Genomic DNA, 16,292 nt, shown 5'->3' on the forward strand with positions numbered 1-16,292 from the left:
ACCTAGGAAGTGCTAGTTGTATTCTATACAACACACATTGTGTTAAAATTCCGGAGCGTCCTGTACCTGAACACTTCTTTTCCTGCCAGGATCAGAGAATCCCACGGTTGGAAGAGACCTGAGGAGGCCATTGAGTCCAGCCCCCTGCTCAAAGCAGGGCCAAGCCCAACTAAATCAGCCAGGGCTTTGTCAAGCTGAGGCTCAAAAACCTCTAGGGATGGAGATTCCATCACCTCTCTAGGTAACGCATTCCAGTGCTTCACCACCCTCCTGGGGAAAGAGTTTTTCCTCATATCCAACCTTCTCCTCCCCCTCTGTAACTTGAGGCCATCGCTCCTTGTTCTGCCACCCCTCACCAGGAAAACAGCCTCTCTCCATCCTCTTCAGGGCCCCTCTTCAGGTAACTGAAGGCTGATATCTAATCCCCACCACCACTCCACTTCTGCAGACTAAAGCAGCCCAAATCTCTCTCAGCCTCTCTTCATGGGTCCTGTACTCCAGTCCAATTATTTTTGTTGCCCTCCACTGAACCTGCTCCAATGCATCCAAATCATTTCTCTAGTGGGGGCCCCAGAATAGGACAGAGTACTCACTCCAGAGGAGACCTCACCAGTGCTGAATAGTGGGGATCAATAACTTCTCTAGATCTGCTAGAAATGCTTCTCTTAATGCACCCGAAGATGCCATTAGCCTTCTCGGCTTCAAGGGCGCACTGACTCATATCCAGAATCTCATTCACTGGAATCCCCCGGGGCCTTTTCTGCTGCACTGCTACTCAATGAGTTGGTCCCCAGCCTATAACAGTGCTTGGGATTCTTCCCAAGTGCAGAATTCTGCACTTGTCCTTGTTGAACTTCACCAGATTTCTCTTGGCCCAATCCTCCACTTTGTCTAAATCACTCTGGACCCTGTCCCTACCCTCCAACGTACCCACCCAATCATTCAGGTCCTTAATAAAGATGTTGAACAAAACCAGCCCCAGAACTGATCCTGGGGGCACTTTGACTGAAACTGACCACCAACCAGACATCGAGCCATTGATCAATACCCATTGGGACTGACCATCTAGCCCGCTTTCTATCCAGCCCTGTCCCCATGTTTGTACTTTTCACGGTCAAATTCTCTCTTACTCAAAAGTCTTTACAATTTTTGCTCCTTGCAAACTTGAGAAGTGCTCACAGTAGAGAATTCTCTACATATATTGTATGACAATGACAGCCCTGCTACATGCCACTGCTTATCTGGAATGCCATCATGCAAGCTGGGAACCAGTCTGTCAAGTGGTCCTTGCTGGGAAGGAGGAAACATTTGGGACAGAAATGCAACAATACACCCACAGAAAGAGGATAAAACATGCGGCATTTTGGAACAAATTGGTTTAAAAAAAAATCTGTTTGACTAAAACAATAGCGGAGAGGTAGCAGTGCACCAATTCCACTGGGAAAAAAGGGGCTGCAATAAGTATTCGCAGTTACACAGTCACAGCAAAGGAGGGGCAGACCCCTGAAAATCCAACTTTACAGCCATGTCTATACTTGGCCAAAACTTCAAAATGGCCACACTAACAGCCAAATCGGAGAATACTAACGAGGTGCTGAAATGAAAGTGCTGCGTTTCGCTTGCTCACGCGCGGCTCATCTACGTGGTAGAATAAGGGGGTTTCAATGTTTGCAGGGTCCTTTCAAAAAGGACCCTCCCGTGAGCAAAATGTGGCACTTTCGAAGTGCCCCGGGTGGCAGCATGCTAATGAGGTGCTGAATATTCAATGTCGTATTAGTATTCTTAGATTTGGCTATTAGCACGGCCATTTTAGAGTCTTCCCCTAGTGTAAATGTAGCTTACGTTAGTGTAACTTGGCTGACTGAATCCAGTGGAAAGGGACAAGATTACATAACTGGGCAGATACTTGGTTTGGAAGGGAGAATACAAAGGGCTCCCACTGATCTGTATTCAGAACTAACTTGCATGTTATTTATAGAAGCAGCAGCCTTGGATGGACTGAGCCCAGAACCAGGAACACAGACTTCTCCCCTAGCTCTGCTGATACATTCTCCCGCTTCTGGCAAGTCACAAAGTGACAAGAGTTTTCAAAAGTAGCCTCGAGTTTTGCACGCTCAACTTGTGACATTTACGGTTGGGTCTGGAGGTGCTGAGCGAATAAAAGCACTAAAGTCAATGGGAGCAAAAAGTCCTCATTACGTCTGAAAAAGCCTGCGTCCTGGCCATCTCAACAGGACACCGAAATACGGAAGGCACCTGAAATGAGAAGGCACTTTTAAAAACTAGGCTCCAGCCTTTAATTCCAAGGGATATGGATGTCTTGTGAGGATTAGGTAGCGTTTGGAAAGTATTTTTAAATGGCACGAAGTCACTAAGTAACAGGAATCCTCAATTTATAAAACGCCGTCTTCTATTCTGCAGCGCTAGGCACCCAGAGGCAAAGCCCAAAACGAATTCACCTCCCGGAGAACAGCAATCTGTACTTCTTATGCCAGGAAGCTCACGCAAGCACTCAGGTATGGCCCAGTAATGTGGGAAGGAATTTTTATCCCATGAAAAATATAAACATTTTCAGTATCTACCTCTCGGAATGCCACGCAGTCCCTAGAAGCTTGCAAAACTTCCTTTTTCTTATTTCTGTTGAGGGGAAGGAATAGATTACTGTGCAGATCTGCACTTCCAAAACTGCACCCATTAGAGTGAGACTGGAAGACATTTGTGCGTACCCCAAGATTCAGAGTGAGTTTTACTGCCTGCAAACATTCTAGGCCATACCAGCCGTCTCACTCTGCACTGGATATAAGATGCACCTCAGAAACCCAAAAGTAAGAAAAAAACTGTCTGTAACAAAACCTGCTAGACTGAACTAGTGCTGGAGGAAAGCCCCTTTATGGTTAAATCCTGAGCCTGGGTGCTGTTTTCATATCTGTCATGTACTTCCCATGTGACCTTGAGTTACTCATTCACGCTCTGTGTTTTATTTCCCCCATCCGGAAAACAGATAGATCATTTCTGTTGAAAGTGCAAATTCCCTGATGTCTCTAAAGCACTTTAAGTTCTTTCGAAAGCAGGAGGTACAATAGCACAAAATAGCAGTAAATGGTAGCAACACAAGCAATCGGAGGAAATTGATTTCCAGCAAGTGTTGCTTTATTACTGTGCATTCATTCCTTCCCCGTCCCAACAATACAGACTCAATAAAAAGCCCCATCTGTATTTTAAAGTCCAGACTTGAAACGGTGTTATCCTGGACCATGGAAACTAGGAAGCTATGGGAAAAAGAAAAAAAAAAAAAATCCAACAATTTTGTTCTAGTAAACAGCATTTTTTTTTTTTTTTTTTTTTTTTTTAAAAACACCTACATTGATTACACAGTCCAAACCCTGGGAGGCCGTTTGAGATCGGGTATCCCTTTGCCAGTTCTACACTCCCACAATACGGGCTAAGAGTGTTTCCAGCTTCACACCAGTTGCCATGCGGATGGCTGGCTAACTACGAACCAACAAGCCCATCGAGCTGGGGAACACAGAAAGAACACAGCTCTTTCTGGAGTAAAGGTCACCAACGGGACAAGAGAACTCCACCAGAAAACCCAAACCGAAAGACCAGAGTGAAGTAGTAGAGACATGACCACAAATATTCCCTTTGTATTGAGGAAGCAAGAATCCAGTCCCTCCCTCTGAATATTACTCATGCTGCCTTAATAATGAAATCAGGAGTTCACGGAGGTTCCAAACAATGCCAGTGAACCTGAAGCCAGCCCCATGATATGATGCAGGCCCTGGGACAACCCTTGATTAAACATCCTGCTTCACACCCAGTTCTGTATTCAAACACTGTTTCACCTGCCCCCTTTCCCTCCCGAGCAGCGCGAGCACAGGAAGTCAGGAAAGGCCACACTCTGGATCAGCGACCTTGCAGCAGAGGGCCCTGGGGATATCTCCTTACCCTGGCTGCGAGCACCTTACCAGAATAGACTGCTTGTCCACACCAGACGGCCCGTACTCTACAGCCTCACAAATCACCAGTGCAGCTAAAAATTAAATTACTTCCAAAAGCTGTTAAAAAGTACCTAGCAGTCTGCATGTCGCATCACCTTCCAGTGCTAACATGCAACTCTACAGCTCAAGACAGAAGCCTTTCAATGGCTTTGCATTTCCCTATAGCCGGTGACCGACCAGCTGCAGGACTGTGACCTTTCAGGTGTGGCAGTGGCAGTCTACTCGGATTATTTCTAGGGTTTGGAGCAACATCCAGTTTGTTACAGGAGCCTGCAATTCCAACTCTCCGCCTGGGCGTGCTGACAATTACCCACCCTGCAGGACACAGCTTTTGCAAGTCGTGACGCTTTTCAAACCTGACTTCATTACAGACCTACAGAGGCCAGTTAAAGTCGGGCAGGGTTTGTGCTCTATTTATCCAGTGAATATTTGGACAAAGGGCTCTCCGAAAAGCAGTTAACGTTTCTCACCAAATCGGTCTTTGTGGCAGCAGGACCACCCACAAGCCACGTTACTTCCTGAAACAAGAGCAACACAATGGAGACAACCACAAAGACACCTTGAAAAATCTGCAGACGCGCACACACCGGGGAGACCAGTGAGAAAAGAGAGTAACAAAATTAGACCTGCCAGTGGATTTGATGGAAGTCAGTCAGAACCCTCTCGGCAGGGTTAAAGACCAGACTCTCCTTTATTGCCGCGTCAGACGTCTTACCTGCAGCCCGGAAGCATTCCAGACTGGACTGAAATTTTGATCTCCGTGAACTAATATGGATTTCTCTCTTTCCAGTCTGGACATCCAGTTCCTATCTCCTTGGAGTTAAATCCCAGGTGCATTGCTGCCTCTCCAATGAGAAATTCACCTCCTGCCCCTCTCCCCTATTGTAACTCCCAGCTATTTCTGACGGGGAGGAGGGAAGCAAAGTTCAGCAAGTATTCACGCTGGTTCTAACAGACTAACCTCAGGTCTCTCAACAGAGTTCCTTTTGTTCCTGACCTGCCAACCTCCGCGATAACAAACGCGTGAGCTAATGCATTTCTCCCCTGCCCTTTTACAGATAGATCTTTTGATTCATACGGACTTTGCACAAATATTCCCCGACTTTCCCCTTAAATAAAAAGTAGCAGGTACCAAACAAAGACGTGGCTCCAGGTGTGCACAATTTCTCTTCCTTCCCAGCACCTGCCACACAACACCAAAGGCTGAGACGTACTGTCAGGAAGAACACGCCTGCCTTGCTCTGTCTTACAGCGCTCTATAAATGATCGGGGCACATCCACGCCCAGAGGACTTCTGCTCTTTTAAAGCTTGTGTCCGGCCAATGGGAGCTGCGACGTTGTACTGGGGTGGGGGCAGTGCACAGGCCTCTCTTACTGGTGCCAGGGAGCAGTCCTCTCCCTGGACACTGGAGCATGAAGGTGCCTGGGTGCACCACACAGGGAGGCAGAGTCGGCCTGAGCAGGATCCTTTGTGGGGAGAGCCCTCAGAGAGCACTGCACTTTCTCTGGGTCCTCGATTCTCGTCCTCCACTTGCAATGGTCTCAAGTGCCGAAGCTACTGCTAACAGGCATAGGCCTGTTGCAGTCTGAGCAGGGTTTAAACCCAGGGGACAGGGCCATGCCCTGCCCTGGAACTCCAGTGGGCCTCTAACTTCTAACTACACCTAACAACTGCTTAACACTAACAGCTACAAACAGCTAAACTACAAAGCCCTCGGGCTTGACCTCAGAGAAGACAAAACTCATGGCCTTTGCTATGCAAGGAAAGGCTCGGACTAAGCACAACAAAGCGTAACAAGGAACGGAGAGAGGGGACACTGGGCCGGCAGCACTTAATATACGGACACACAAAAGCAGCATTCGTGGGGAACCCCACGGCCAAGCCTACAGACACCGCTAATGCAAAAAAATTTCCAAGGATCGCGCGCACCCAGAACGAAACTGACGCGAGAAAGCATTCCAAGAAGGGAAGTGTTTCAACGAAGTCCTAGAATGCAGGGATGGCCCAGGCTGCCCCCGCCCAGAGGCAGGACTTGTGGGATCTAGGCGATTCTTCTTCCATCCCAAGTGAGTTTCCGTATCAGAGCCACATGTTTTCCTTTCCCTGCCCCTTCCCTTTAGGAAAATCAGCATCTAGGATGGGCAGTTTTGCAACCAACAAAACTAAAAGTCACTATTACCCATTCGCATGGATTGAAGGGGACATACGGGGGGTGGCGTCAGGGCAACAATTCAATTTAGAAACAATTTAATTAAGTCTGAGAAGTTGGTCTAGACAAGCCTTTATGAACATGACAGTTAAGTACAGTAAATTCTTTCATCTCTGGCATTTTATCAGCTGGAAATCTCGAATAACCAGCATTTTAACTGTAAGTTAGTTTTAGTTGCGTTTTCCATAAGCACAGCACAGTGAAAGTAAATACAAATACATACAGCAAATACCGCAGAAGCTCGCAGCGTACAATACTACTCTTGTTGGTAAATAAAGTACTCTGCAGACCTGTTTGCTTGTTTAATATCTAATCTTGTTTTTATTAAGTGTTATGCATTGCTGGGTATACCTCTATGTAATCCACAATAGTTGAGTAGCCAGCAACCTCCCAGTCCCAGGGCTGCCGGTTATGAAAGAGTTTATTGTGAGTATGTATGATTCACTGGATGTCATCATTCCTTTTCTTGTATAGTGAAAAAAGATACACGGGGACACCACTCAGGACTACCCAGAGGGCTAGTCGCATAAACACAAAACCTTTGCTTTCAGAAACCTCCAGTCACCCACAAGACTCTAAATGCAGCAAATCATTTATACTACAAAAAATTAAATAGGAAAGTGCATGTCCTTCACTTGGCACAAGTCACACTGCTGGGATGAAAAGGGAAGGGCTTTTCATACAGGACATTTGTTTTCTGCTTTTTACAGAGACACAAAAATCACTGTGGTTCCCAGAAAATGAAGCATTTGTACACATCCTCAGAGGAGTAGCACAAATGACAAATTTACAGTCTAAATCCATGAGGTAAAGAACAGCCACATATTCAGGGATGGAGGAGGAGAGACAGGCAATAAAACAACCCCCCTTCGTTTAACTAGAATGAAGACTAAGATACAGGGCATGTTCTGCACCTGGGAACCTATACAATGCTGGTTTCAAAAAAAAAAAAAAAAGTCCACACAACGTCCTGAAACCCAGACAATGCACAAGCAGAAACCATGCAGCACTCCCTGGGACAAGTCACTTGGCTTCACTGCCTACTGGGTCCAAGCCTCAGCACCCCTGCCCACTTCACCCCATGAGCTGTCTGCAGTGAGTCTACCTGAGTTGGCCACCTGTGGGAGACTCGCGCCCCCAAAGGGAGCGGCAACACTGCCAGCGCAGTAACAGCCAGAGGGTTTGTTAAATGTCAGGAACACAGCGGAGAAGGTTCCTAGTTACCATAGAGAACACAGTTGTACCAGTCCATCTGGGTCAGTGCAGAGCCCTCTGACTCCTCTAACTCCAGCCCAGGAGCGTCTCTCCTGCCCCCAGCACCCACACTGGCCTTCCCCTGTCCTTTGTGCCCCAGCTGGCTTCCCGAGGAGGTGGGCCATCCATGGACCTTTATTGCTAGGAGCCAAATGTTGAGGCAGTTGGACATGGTCTTCTGGGATGCTCCATGGGGCCAGGCAGCTACACCTGGGTCCTGCCTGCATCTCTGGGTCCCTGCTCAGAGTAAGCCACCTTTTCCCGCCACCTAGTTACCCACGTGCCATTGGGGTGGGGGCGGAGGGAAAAAGAGGGGGACAGACACACAATGTGATGTTTCCCACTGGGTCACAGACCCCCTTCCCCCTCCCAGAGGTTTAACAAAGCAGAAAAGCCTCTCAGCTGGTCCAGCTGTCAACGGCTGTGCCTGGACTAGGACTTCCAGACCTGTTATTCCCATGGACGGCAGCTCCGCCAGGCAGCGGCGGCAGAAGCTGGGGTGCAGCTGAGGCTCAGGCAACTTTATGGCTGCATCACAATTTCTTCAGCACAAGAGCAGAGGAGGTGGTAGTGAAAACACCCGGAGCCCTTCCAGGTTTCGCCTATACTAAGCCTTCCACCATGGGTCACAACACTAATACAGACAAGGCCTTAGGTGCATGTCTACACTCCCCTGCACCAACTAACCTGGACCTGGCTACAAAGAGACAGGACAGATGTGTCTGTTCAGGCAGGAGCCCGGCTCTGACACACGGCGAGGGGGAGCCAGAGCCCTGGCTCCAGACAAAGGGAGAGTGTTTATTATGTTTTGTTCCCCTAACACGAGCCCAAGTCCATTGACTGAGGTGCTAGGACTCGCAGCCCACGGTGGGCTTTTGTAGCAGACACACACCCGTCCTTGCACTCCTCCAAGGCCATCTTCACTATTGTCCACCTGAGCCGACTAAGTAGCTTGGCTCCAGCCTAGCTTCAAGGGTAACAGAGTCAAGATGTTGCCGAGCAAAGCGCCCCTTGTGAAACGGGGACGCTTGGACAGGCCTGGGTATGTTTAACACACAGCACTTCCAGAGCGCGACATGCCAGCGAACACCAGTGTCCCCTCACCAGAGCGTGGGGTCCCTCCTCCGCAGAGCGGGGAAATCTGGAAGTATGGCAAGAGTGTACATCTGCGGCCCAAGCCCGAATGGGCCATTCTGAGCTCTGCTGGCCCGACTCAGCTGGCCTGGACTCCAAGACGCAATGCTGAGGGTTTTTAGACCTTCCCTAAATTGCTTTCCTCAGGTCAGATTAGACGCACATCTGACTTGTGCTCCTGTGCCCTGGGGACAAGGGAAAGCATTCCAGAACAATGGATATATTCCAATAGGATCGCTGCGGAGATCCCTGCGTCTCCCCCACATCTCCCAACCACCCAAAAAAGCTTAGATACAGAAGCACAAGAAACACACAACTACACATTCACTCAGACGGCTGCCTAACTGCAAATGGCCAGAAGGTTAACTAATGACAACAGCCCTAAGCACCAATTCTAAAATGTCAAACCCACCCACCCCGCTACCAACACAACAGCACTTAGAGACTACAGCGCAGAGACAATTTCTGCCCTGGCAGAACTCCTAGATACAGTACAGATCTGAACGGCCTCCGTGATCCAGTTAACTGTGTTGATGCAAGTAGCATCTACAGCAACCTCCTCCATGCACACGCCTCTCCTAGGGCAGGCGGTAACTCTGGCTGGACTTTCCAGTCCTCACACTGCCGGCAGGAAATGGCTTAGGGGAATCGTTCGAAAAGTGCCGAGGTAAGCACTGATCAGGAAGAGATGCACAGCCAAATCCTCTCTCTCAAATGAGACTCCCACCGCCGGTAAGAGAAGCGCTCCTGATACTCCCCGCAAAAGAATGACAACTGGTCATTAATTTACTTGATGAGAAATGGCCTTCAATTAATTTATCACATGGAACAAAGCCAAGTAGAGCTTCAGGTCCATAACGTACGTAGGGTGGTGGTGGTGGTGGCGGCGGCGGCGGCGGCGGCGGCAGCATCAGACTTCCACGATGGCACGGAGACATCAGCTTTGGCTCCAGTCATGCAGAGCTGGCCAGGGATTCTTCACCCTCCAACTCCATGCCATCGTGCCAGAGGATATCCTGAGTCTTATCCACCCTGGTTTTTAAAACTATTTGCACAGCCCAGCAGTCGTGTAGCGCTCCAAGGGGCCAGTGCTCCTGTCTCCCAGGGCAGAGCCAGCCAATCACACAGGTACAGCAGGACCAGGATTTGGTGGCGGAAGGAAGAGATGCAACTTAAAAAGTTAGCTTTAAAAATCACTGAAGGTCGAGGCCAGGGCCCTGGGAATTTCCATCTGCATGGTCCTGACATGCCATGTTCACTAGACCGCATAGCCAGGGAGGACAGAAAATTGACTGAAGTTTCATTGTGTCTCCTGGCTAGGATGGCCTGCATATACATTTGCACAGCTCCTGCAATGAGAGCAGCCAATCCTAATGGGGCCTTCGGTGGCTACTGATATTTAAATGCTGTAGATCTTAGTTTAACAAGTGGTGGTGATGTCGGAACTCCGCAGCTCCGTGCCAGCCCTTCACCACTTTCAGTGGGACCGACGGCACCCGTGGGCCCAGGGGCCAGGTGAGCAGGGGTGGCTGGCTCTGGGAGGGACAGAGCCAGGTGCAATCAGTTTTCAAAGGGTCGGCTTTAGGTTTCAGGGTCAACAGGAGAATACCTCTGCTGGGCAATCATCGCAGGCTGGGTACACGCCAGTCCAGCAGGCGGCCCGGCATCACCATTACAGCGCTCAACTGTAACCAGAAAGGATGGCGGTTTTGCCGTCTCCTCCCCATGGAAGTTGAGATTACACTCAGACAGCAGCATAAGCACCACCCTCCCAGCAGCTGGCCTCGCAGGCGTGGTGAAAGCCGTCACTATCAACCATGCGGATGAACAGCAAGCTTCTGTTGCTGCTAACCTGAACTGGGAGGCCTTGTCCACACTGAACAACTTCTCTGTGCTAGGAAGCACTGATTCCACTTCATCCGACTGAAAAGCTTCAATGTGCTTTGCCAGAGAGCCTGCCGGCTACAGAAACATTCCCAGCAGACCCTGGCTTTGCAGTGCTCACTAGCTGACCCCACATTGCTCTAGGGCCAGCTCCACCGCTAGCTCCTCGGCAGCACAAGAGTCGGGAGGGAGGACAGCATCGATCTGTGAAAAGATTTCACGTTCGTGTGTCTTCGGTCCCCCAGAAGGACTGGCCCAAGTAAGAGTGCACAGGCTTAACCACTGAAAGGAATTGGTTGTCTGTTCCACGGTCTCTGAAATACACCACGCTGACTGGCTGGCCGCGTGCAATGCAGCTCCCAGCACAGACGCCTCTAGCATGATGCAAGTTTGCACTTCCCAAACAGCGTGTTTCTCTTCTGGCAATTTAACACAGATCACAATAATCACCTCTGTCCTCTCTCAGGTTGATGTGGTTGAGCTGTACCCGCGGCAGCTCTACTTGGTAGCTACCGGCAAGGCTAGAGACACAAAGTGTGCATGAGTGTGAAAGGAAACACTGCGTGGGAGACAGACTGTGCCACAGATGGCATTTGCGCTGCAGTGTGTAAGTAACAGTGACCATGTGTGTGAGACAGTGACACAGTGTCTGCACTGGCTGCTGCTGGGTAAGTTTCTGAGAGAAGCCGCCCTCCACCTCCTTAAGGGAATCTGCCCAGCTCTGCGGTCTCCCCCGGCCCTTGCTCTGCACTCCCCAGTGAGTTGCTGACCATCCCTGCTCAGAGTGCAGCAGCTCCACTGTGTCTCCCTCTCCCCGATCTGTGCTCTGTAGAGATGGGGTACAGGGGCAGGGGAACATCATGTCTTCAGCACGACCCCCTTCCCTTCACCCCCTCCCCCACAGATCTAGCGGGAGAACTCTAGGAGAGCGGCTGGGCTGCAGACAGAACAAGGTGTGGGAAGGGGCCCCTGAACACACGCTGCTGACTGTAAGCATACACGCTCTGCTCATCAGCTGGACAGGCCCGAGAGAAATGCTCGGCAGGCCCGTTCCAGCCCACCGCTGTGCTAATTAGTTAATGGAGAAGCTGTGGAAGGCCACACGTGGAAGAACTGGGAACAGAATCCAGCAGAATGTGACAAGCTCAAACCTCATCCATGGCACATTGCAAAGTGACTGTACCAAATCTATGCACTTGGTTAGCTTTTGTAATTCTGACACAACGCTTTGCCCCTGAAAGAGCGCCCAGGAGTCCTGGCAACCAGCATCCTGCTCCAGTCACTAGACATCCCTCCCCTATCAGATGCAGGAAGCTTCAACCCCAACGTTCCACTGCAGTGCAATGATCTAACCAATTGGCAAAGCCCTGCATCCCCCACTTCGGAGACCTGCTCCTGCAAGAGCCGCTTCTCTTTTAGCGCAAGTGGCAGCGCCCTCCGCCGCAGCTCTGAAGGTCTTGAGTTCAAACCCTGCTGGTGACGCCTGTGGGGAAGCCAAAGACCAAAAAAACTAACCCTGCCTTGGGGGTTTGCATTATGCAATTCCTGCAATGAGAAAACATCCTGAAAAGAGGGTTTTCAGATACCATTGGTCAAGTCTTGGTGAATGATGTGCAAGAAAACTCACTGTTCTCCATTTCAGTTTTGCCTGCAGCAAACTGGCCAGTTGGAAAGTGCAGAGGTATGCCTAAACCTCCAGGCACAAGCCGCAGACGAAGCAGTTTTGCCGTGGTCATCTGCGTCTTTGCCAGCCAGCAATGTGGCAGGATTTGTGTGGGCTGATGCCTGGCTGCAGAAATATCAAATCTCCTCTGGATAAGAAATGAAAACTTCGCTCCTCTTTCCTCCTCCTCCTCCTCTCCGCAACCTTCCACCTTCCCAACCCATGCTTGTCCCCACGCTGCTGGGACTGTTACAACACAAACAGCCAAGTTGTGCTGACCAAGGGGGGCTGACCTTGTAAAGATGACCTGCCATGTGCAGACAAGACGGTGGCTCTTTTGGGCAATTTTTTTATGATGCACTAAAGAGATCCAATAGGTCCTTTCCCCTCCACAACAAAAATAACTGCAACAAATGAGAGAACGTTTAATCTTACGAATTCAGGTCCCACCTGCCCTGGAAGAGGAAGAATTAGGAGACCCACGCAGAGAAGAGCAACCATACTGACAAAAGGGAAGGCATTTTTAGTCACTTTCTGTTTACACCCACATAACACAAACGTGGAGGGAAGAAATCCTTAAGGACTCTGTACTTCTCCCCCTCTGTCTAAGGGCCAGGAGAACGCCCAGTGCACATCTCTGGGATGCTCCCTGAACCCTACAGTAAAAATCTGGGAAGGACAAAATAAGCAAGAGTTAAAGTGATTTCCTGACTTCCTTAAACATCAGAGCGCCACACAAGAGGGAAATTTTATTCCTTTGCAGGTTGCTTGGAAGAAATTTCTTCCAAAGCCAGATTTTGACAACGGAGAAGGAGGGAAGGTGGATGCCGCCCCGTCCCTTTGCCCTGCCTAAGGGCAGCACCACTTTTGAAAAATGCTCATCTTCCTGCAAGTCACAGCCTAGAGCCTTGTGTACTCCCTTACCCGTTTGGGAGCCTGCAGAGAGACGTCATCCTGAGTGACATTCTAACTGCGTTACTTCACCTCGTAAACACACAAGCAGCATCTGGACTCGTGTAAGTTTGCCCCCCACCCCCCGCCATCTTTTCCTTCCTCTTATCAGCTAGATCAGCCTGAAAGAGGCTTTGGATTACATCTGTCTTTTTTACATGGCCTCAGCCCTTCTGCACAGCAGCTCCTTCATACTCCCACAGGATGCAGTTCCATAGTTACTAGCTCACGAGAAGAGCACGGTGCTCTGACATAACAACGGCCCTGCTTCCCCAAAGAACGTTCCTTTATGCCAGCAGTCCTCACGTACTTTCTCCCTGCCCATGGCTTCCCCTGGCACAGCACAGAACAAACGGCTGCACACCAGGGACTTATATATTACAAGTGGGGGGGGGGGAAGAAGAGACGATAACCTATTTTTACACTTGCAACCCTGAGCAAGATTTCTCTACCGTGCTGTCATCTGCAGAAGCTCTGAAATCCTGACAGACTGGGAAATATTCCGGGTTGTGCGTCAGACAAGGGGGCTGATTTTTATCCATCACATTCAGAAAACAACTCCAAATACAAACCTTCCCAATGGACTCGGGTTTAAAAAGCAAGCTGCACGCTTGCCACTCGTTTTCCTTGTATTTATGTGTTTAGCCCGACAAATAAATGACTCAGACATTCCAGCAGGGCACGCTACATCTCCCAGCAGAAACGTGCTTCCCCAATAATGGGTTAATTCCAACACTCCCGCAGTAGGAAGGGCTCTTTCTCTAATCTCGCATCCCTTTAAAGATAGGCTCACCACGCACCCCCCCCCACCCCCCCCCCCGCGCACACACACAATAGCTCAGGAGTTGCTATGAAGAAGGAGGAAGCTAAGATCATTAGCAGTGCGAGCGCAACAGAGTCACCAATCGGACACAGGGCATGGGGGGGGTTGAACATTTTAAGCCTTCGACAGGCTGTTAGCACAGAAAAGATCAGCAGCACCTGCAACTACTGTTTAATTGAACCCAGTCAGCAGAGGTAAGAAGCATTTGTGACGCCAAACAACCTGGAAGAGGAATGATGGAATGCGCCTTTCCTACCCTCACCGTCCAAGAACTAACGGGGTTCCTAAGCCCAAGGGTTGCAATGATCAGTGTCTGCGTGTGTCTCAAGTACCTAAGAGAGCACGCAGAATGGTGAAGCATGGATCCTCAAAGAGCCCAACTGCAAATAAGAAGAATGTCTATAAAGGCTCCCAGTGGAGGAACTTTCAGCTCACGCGCATTAAATCAAGCCCCTGGTATGATTCCCTTTCTGCGGACGGGAAAAACGAAGGGAGCTCTCCAAGGCTGGAGAGCGACAGCCCTGGTTTTGGTGAAAACCAGAAACCAGCCCATAAGCTATTTCAACAAATGCTCCAGCAGTGGGAGCAGCTGTCAAGGGCTAAAAAAGGAGGACTAGTTTATTCTGATTGTACTTTATACCCACCAGGGTCTTCACAGTGACCAGAGAGCCATACAAAAGGACTAGTCTTGAAAGCATGGGGCAGCCAGGGACTGGGTACTAATTCCAAAGGGGCAGCAGAAAGCTGATCAGTGCCCAGTGTCATGTCAGCGAACTCCAGCGAGACGATCTAGCCCGCTACTGAAGAAAACACCTCCCAGGCTGTGTCTGTTATACATGACCAAGCAATCACGGGTATAGGCCTATGCCAGCACAGAGCAGCCCCAAGATCCTGGCCTATCCAGCATGGCCTCACTCTTGCCGAGCACTGATGAGCGAACAAGCGCAGTGGGCACCATCAGACATGCTTTGTGAGAAACCCAGCGAGGCCGGGCTTCGTGCAAAGAGGAGAGGGTCATTTCAGTGGCTGCCCAGTGCACCCGCAGACTAGGGAAGAACAAAAGCTGACCAGCCCGGCCTCATTCACAGCTGAGGAGAGCCACCAGCAAGAGACCAATGGAAGAGCCTAATCCTTACTGGTCAACAACCAAAAGGAAAGGGAAAAAAATCCCTACACTGCCCTTTGCTCTGCCTTCAGCAGACAGCGCCACAACAAATGACTATATCCAAAATCTTCTGCTGGGCCCTTCTGTTTGGGAGCAGCGAGACGGGCTCCTGAGAGGCGTGTTTTATCGCAAGTACTTCCTACAGCTGGGCTCACGCTCTCCGCGGGTACAGTCCCCAGTGGCAAAACAAAGGCAACTACAGCAACGCCTCTTTGCCACAGGCAGCCCCATCCACACAAGGACCACAACACAGGTTGGCGGCTTCTGGCCAGTGTTCCCCATAAGCTGAGCACTTGGGCACCTGTCCAGCAGAGATTCGGGTGCCACCCAGCTGATCAGCAGAGTGCACACCTGTACATGCCTTGGGGCACATAAAAAACTTATTCCACCCAAGGATGCAAAAGATTAGAGGGAGCCCTGCTTGTGGCCAGGAGGCGGGAAAACCTTATAAGCATTCAAAGCCATCAACAACTCTGAGCACCAAAGCAACATGCAACGGCGTCTGGCAGGCAGGCAGACATCCTGGTTCTAATACCAAAGTAAGGCAAAGGGATGTGATCAGGATTTACACGGAAGCACCATTTTCTATCAAGAATGGTGCTGGCGTCTGGCACGCGACGCCGGGCCCAGCCTTTGAGGATTCTGAGCATGCACAAACCCCACTGAAACCAAGTCACCAGCAGCCGTGAGTTCCAAGCGCCTCCCCGGCTGTGTACCAATGTCACAGCTCAGGCTACCCACTCCTTTTTGATGCCCTTATTTAGCACGCCCATACTTGCCTCGAACGCGACAAAGTCATCAAACTCATCGGGACAGACCGAAGGCTCCTCCTCCTGGGCGTACCCCATCTCACACAACTGGCTGTCATAATCTGGAAGCACAGAGAAGAGAAGGTCAGCTGTTACCAAGCAGGCGAAGAGCGCGGAGGGCTCACAAGTGAATTGGAGCCAGCCACATGACGAGGGCGCCCCTGCAGAAATCGGTAGTTGCGGGGTGCACTTACTTTTCAAAGAAAGGGGGTTTTTAGATCTGTAATCGTTCTTGCAAACCCCAGTTTTAGAGCAGCCGCAGTGATGGGGCTGGCCCGGTTTTAAAAGATGGCTTCCCACAAGGTAACGCCCCCCAGCCCAATCCTGAGGCTGATGATGATTGGCACCCGGGTATCTCCCCTCTTCCACTCAACGTGCCCTGGCCCCATTGCTGCCAT

At 50.1% G+C, this 16,292-nt stretch overlaps 1 protein-coding gene across 3 annotated transcripts in view; it reads right to left on the reverse strand.

Annotated features, from left to right (window-relative positions):
* RAB11FIP3 (RAB11 family interacting protein 3) overlaps nt 1–16,292 on the reverse strand; it is a 105,839-nt gene that overhangs the window by 40,143 nt on the left and 49,404 nt on the right. For all 3 annotated transcript variants that reach the window (XM_075010706.1, XM_075010708.1, XM_075010707.1), the window contains exon 3: nt 15,865–15,956. In XM_075010706.1, the coding sequence (XP_074866807.1) occupies nt 15,865–15,956 (92 nt within the window). The remainder of the gene's footprint in view (nt 1–15,864; nt 15,957–16,292) is intronic.

This window comes from Carettochelys insculpta, chromosome 16, assembly GCF_033958435.1.
Source record: "Carettochelys insculpta isolate YL-2023 chromosome 16, ASM3395843v1, whole genome shotgun sequence".
In the NCBI taxonomy this organism is placed as follows: Eukaryota; Metazoa; Chordata; order Testudines; family Carettochelyidae; genus Carettochelys; species Carettochelys insculpta.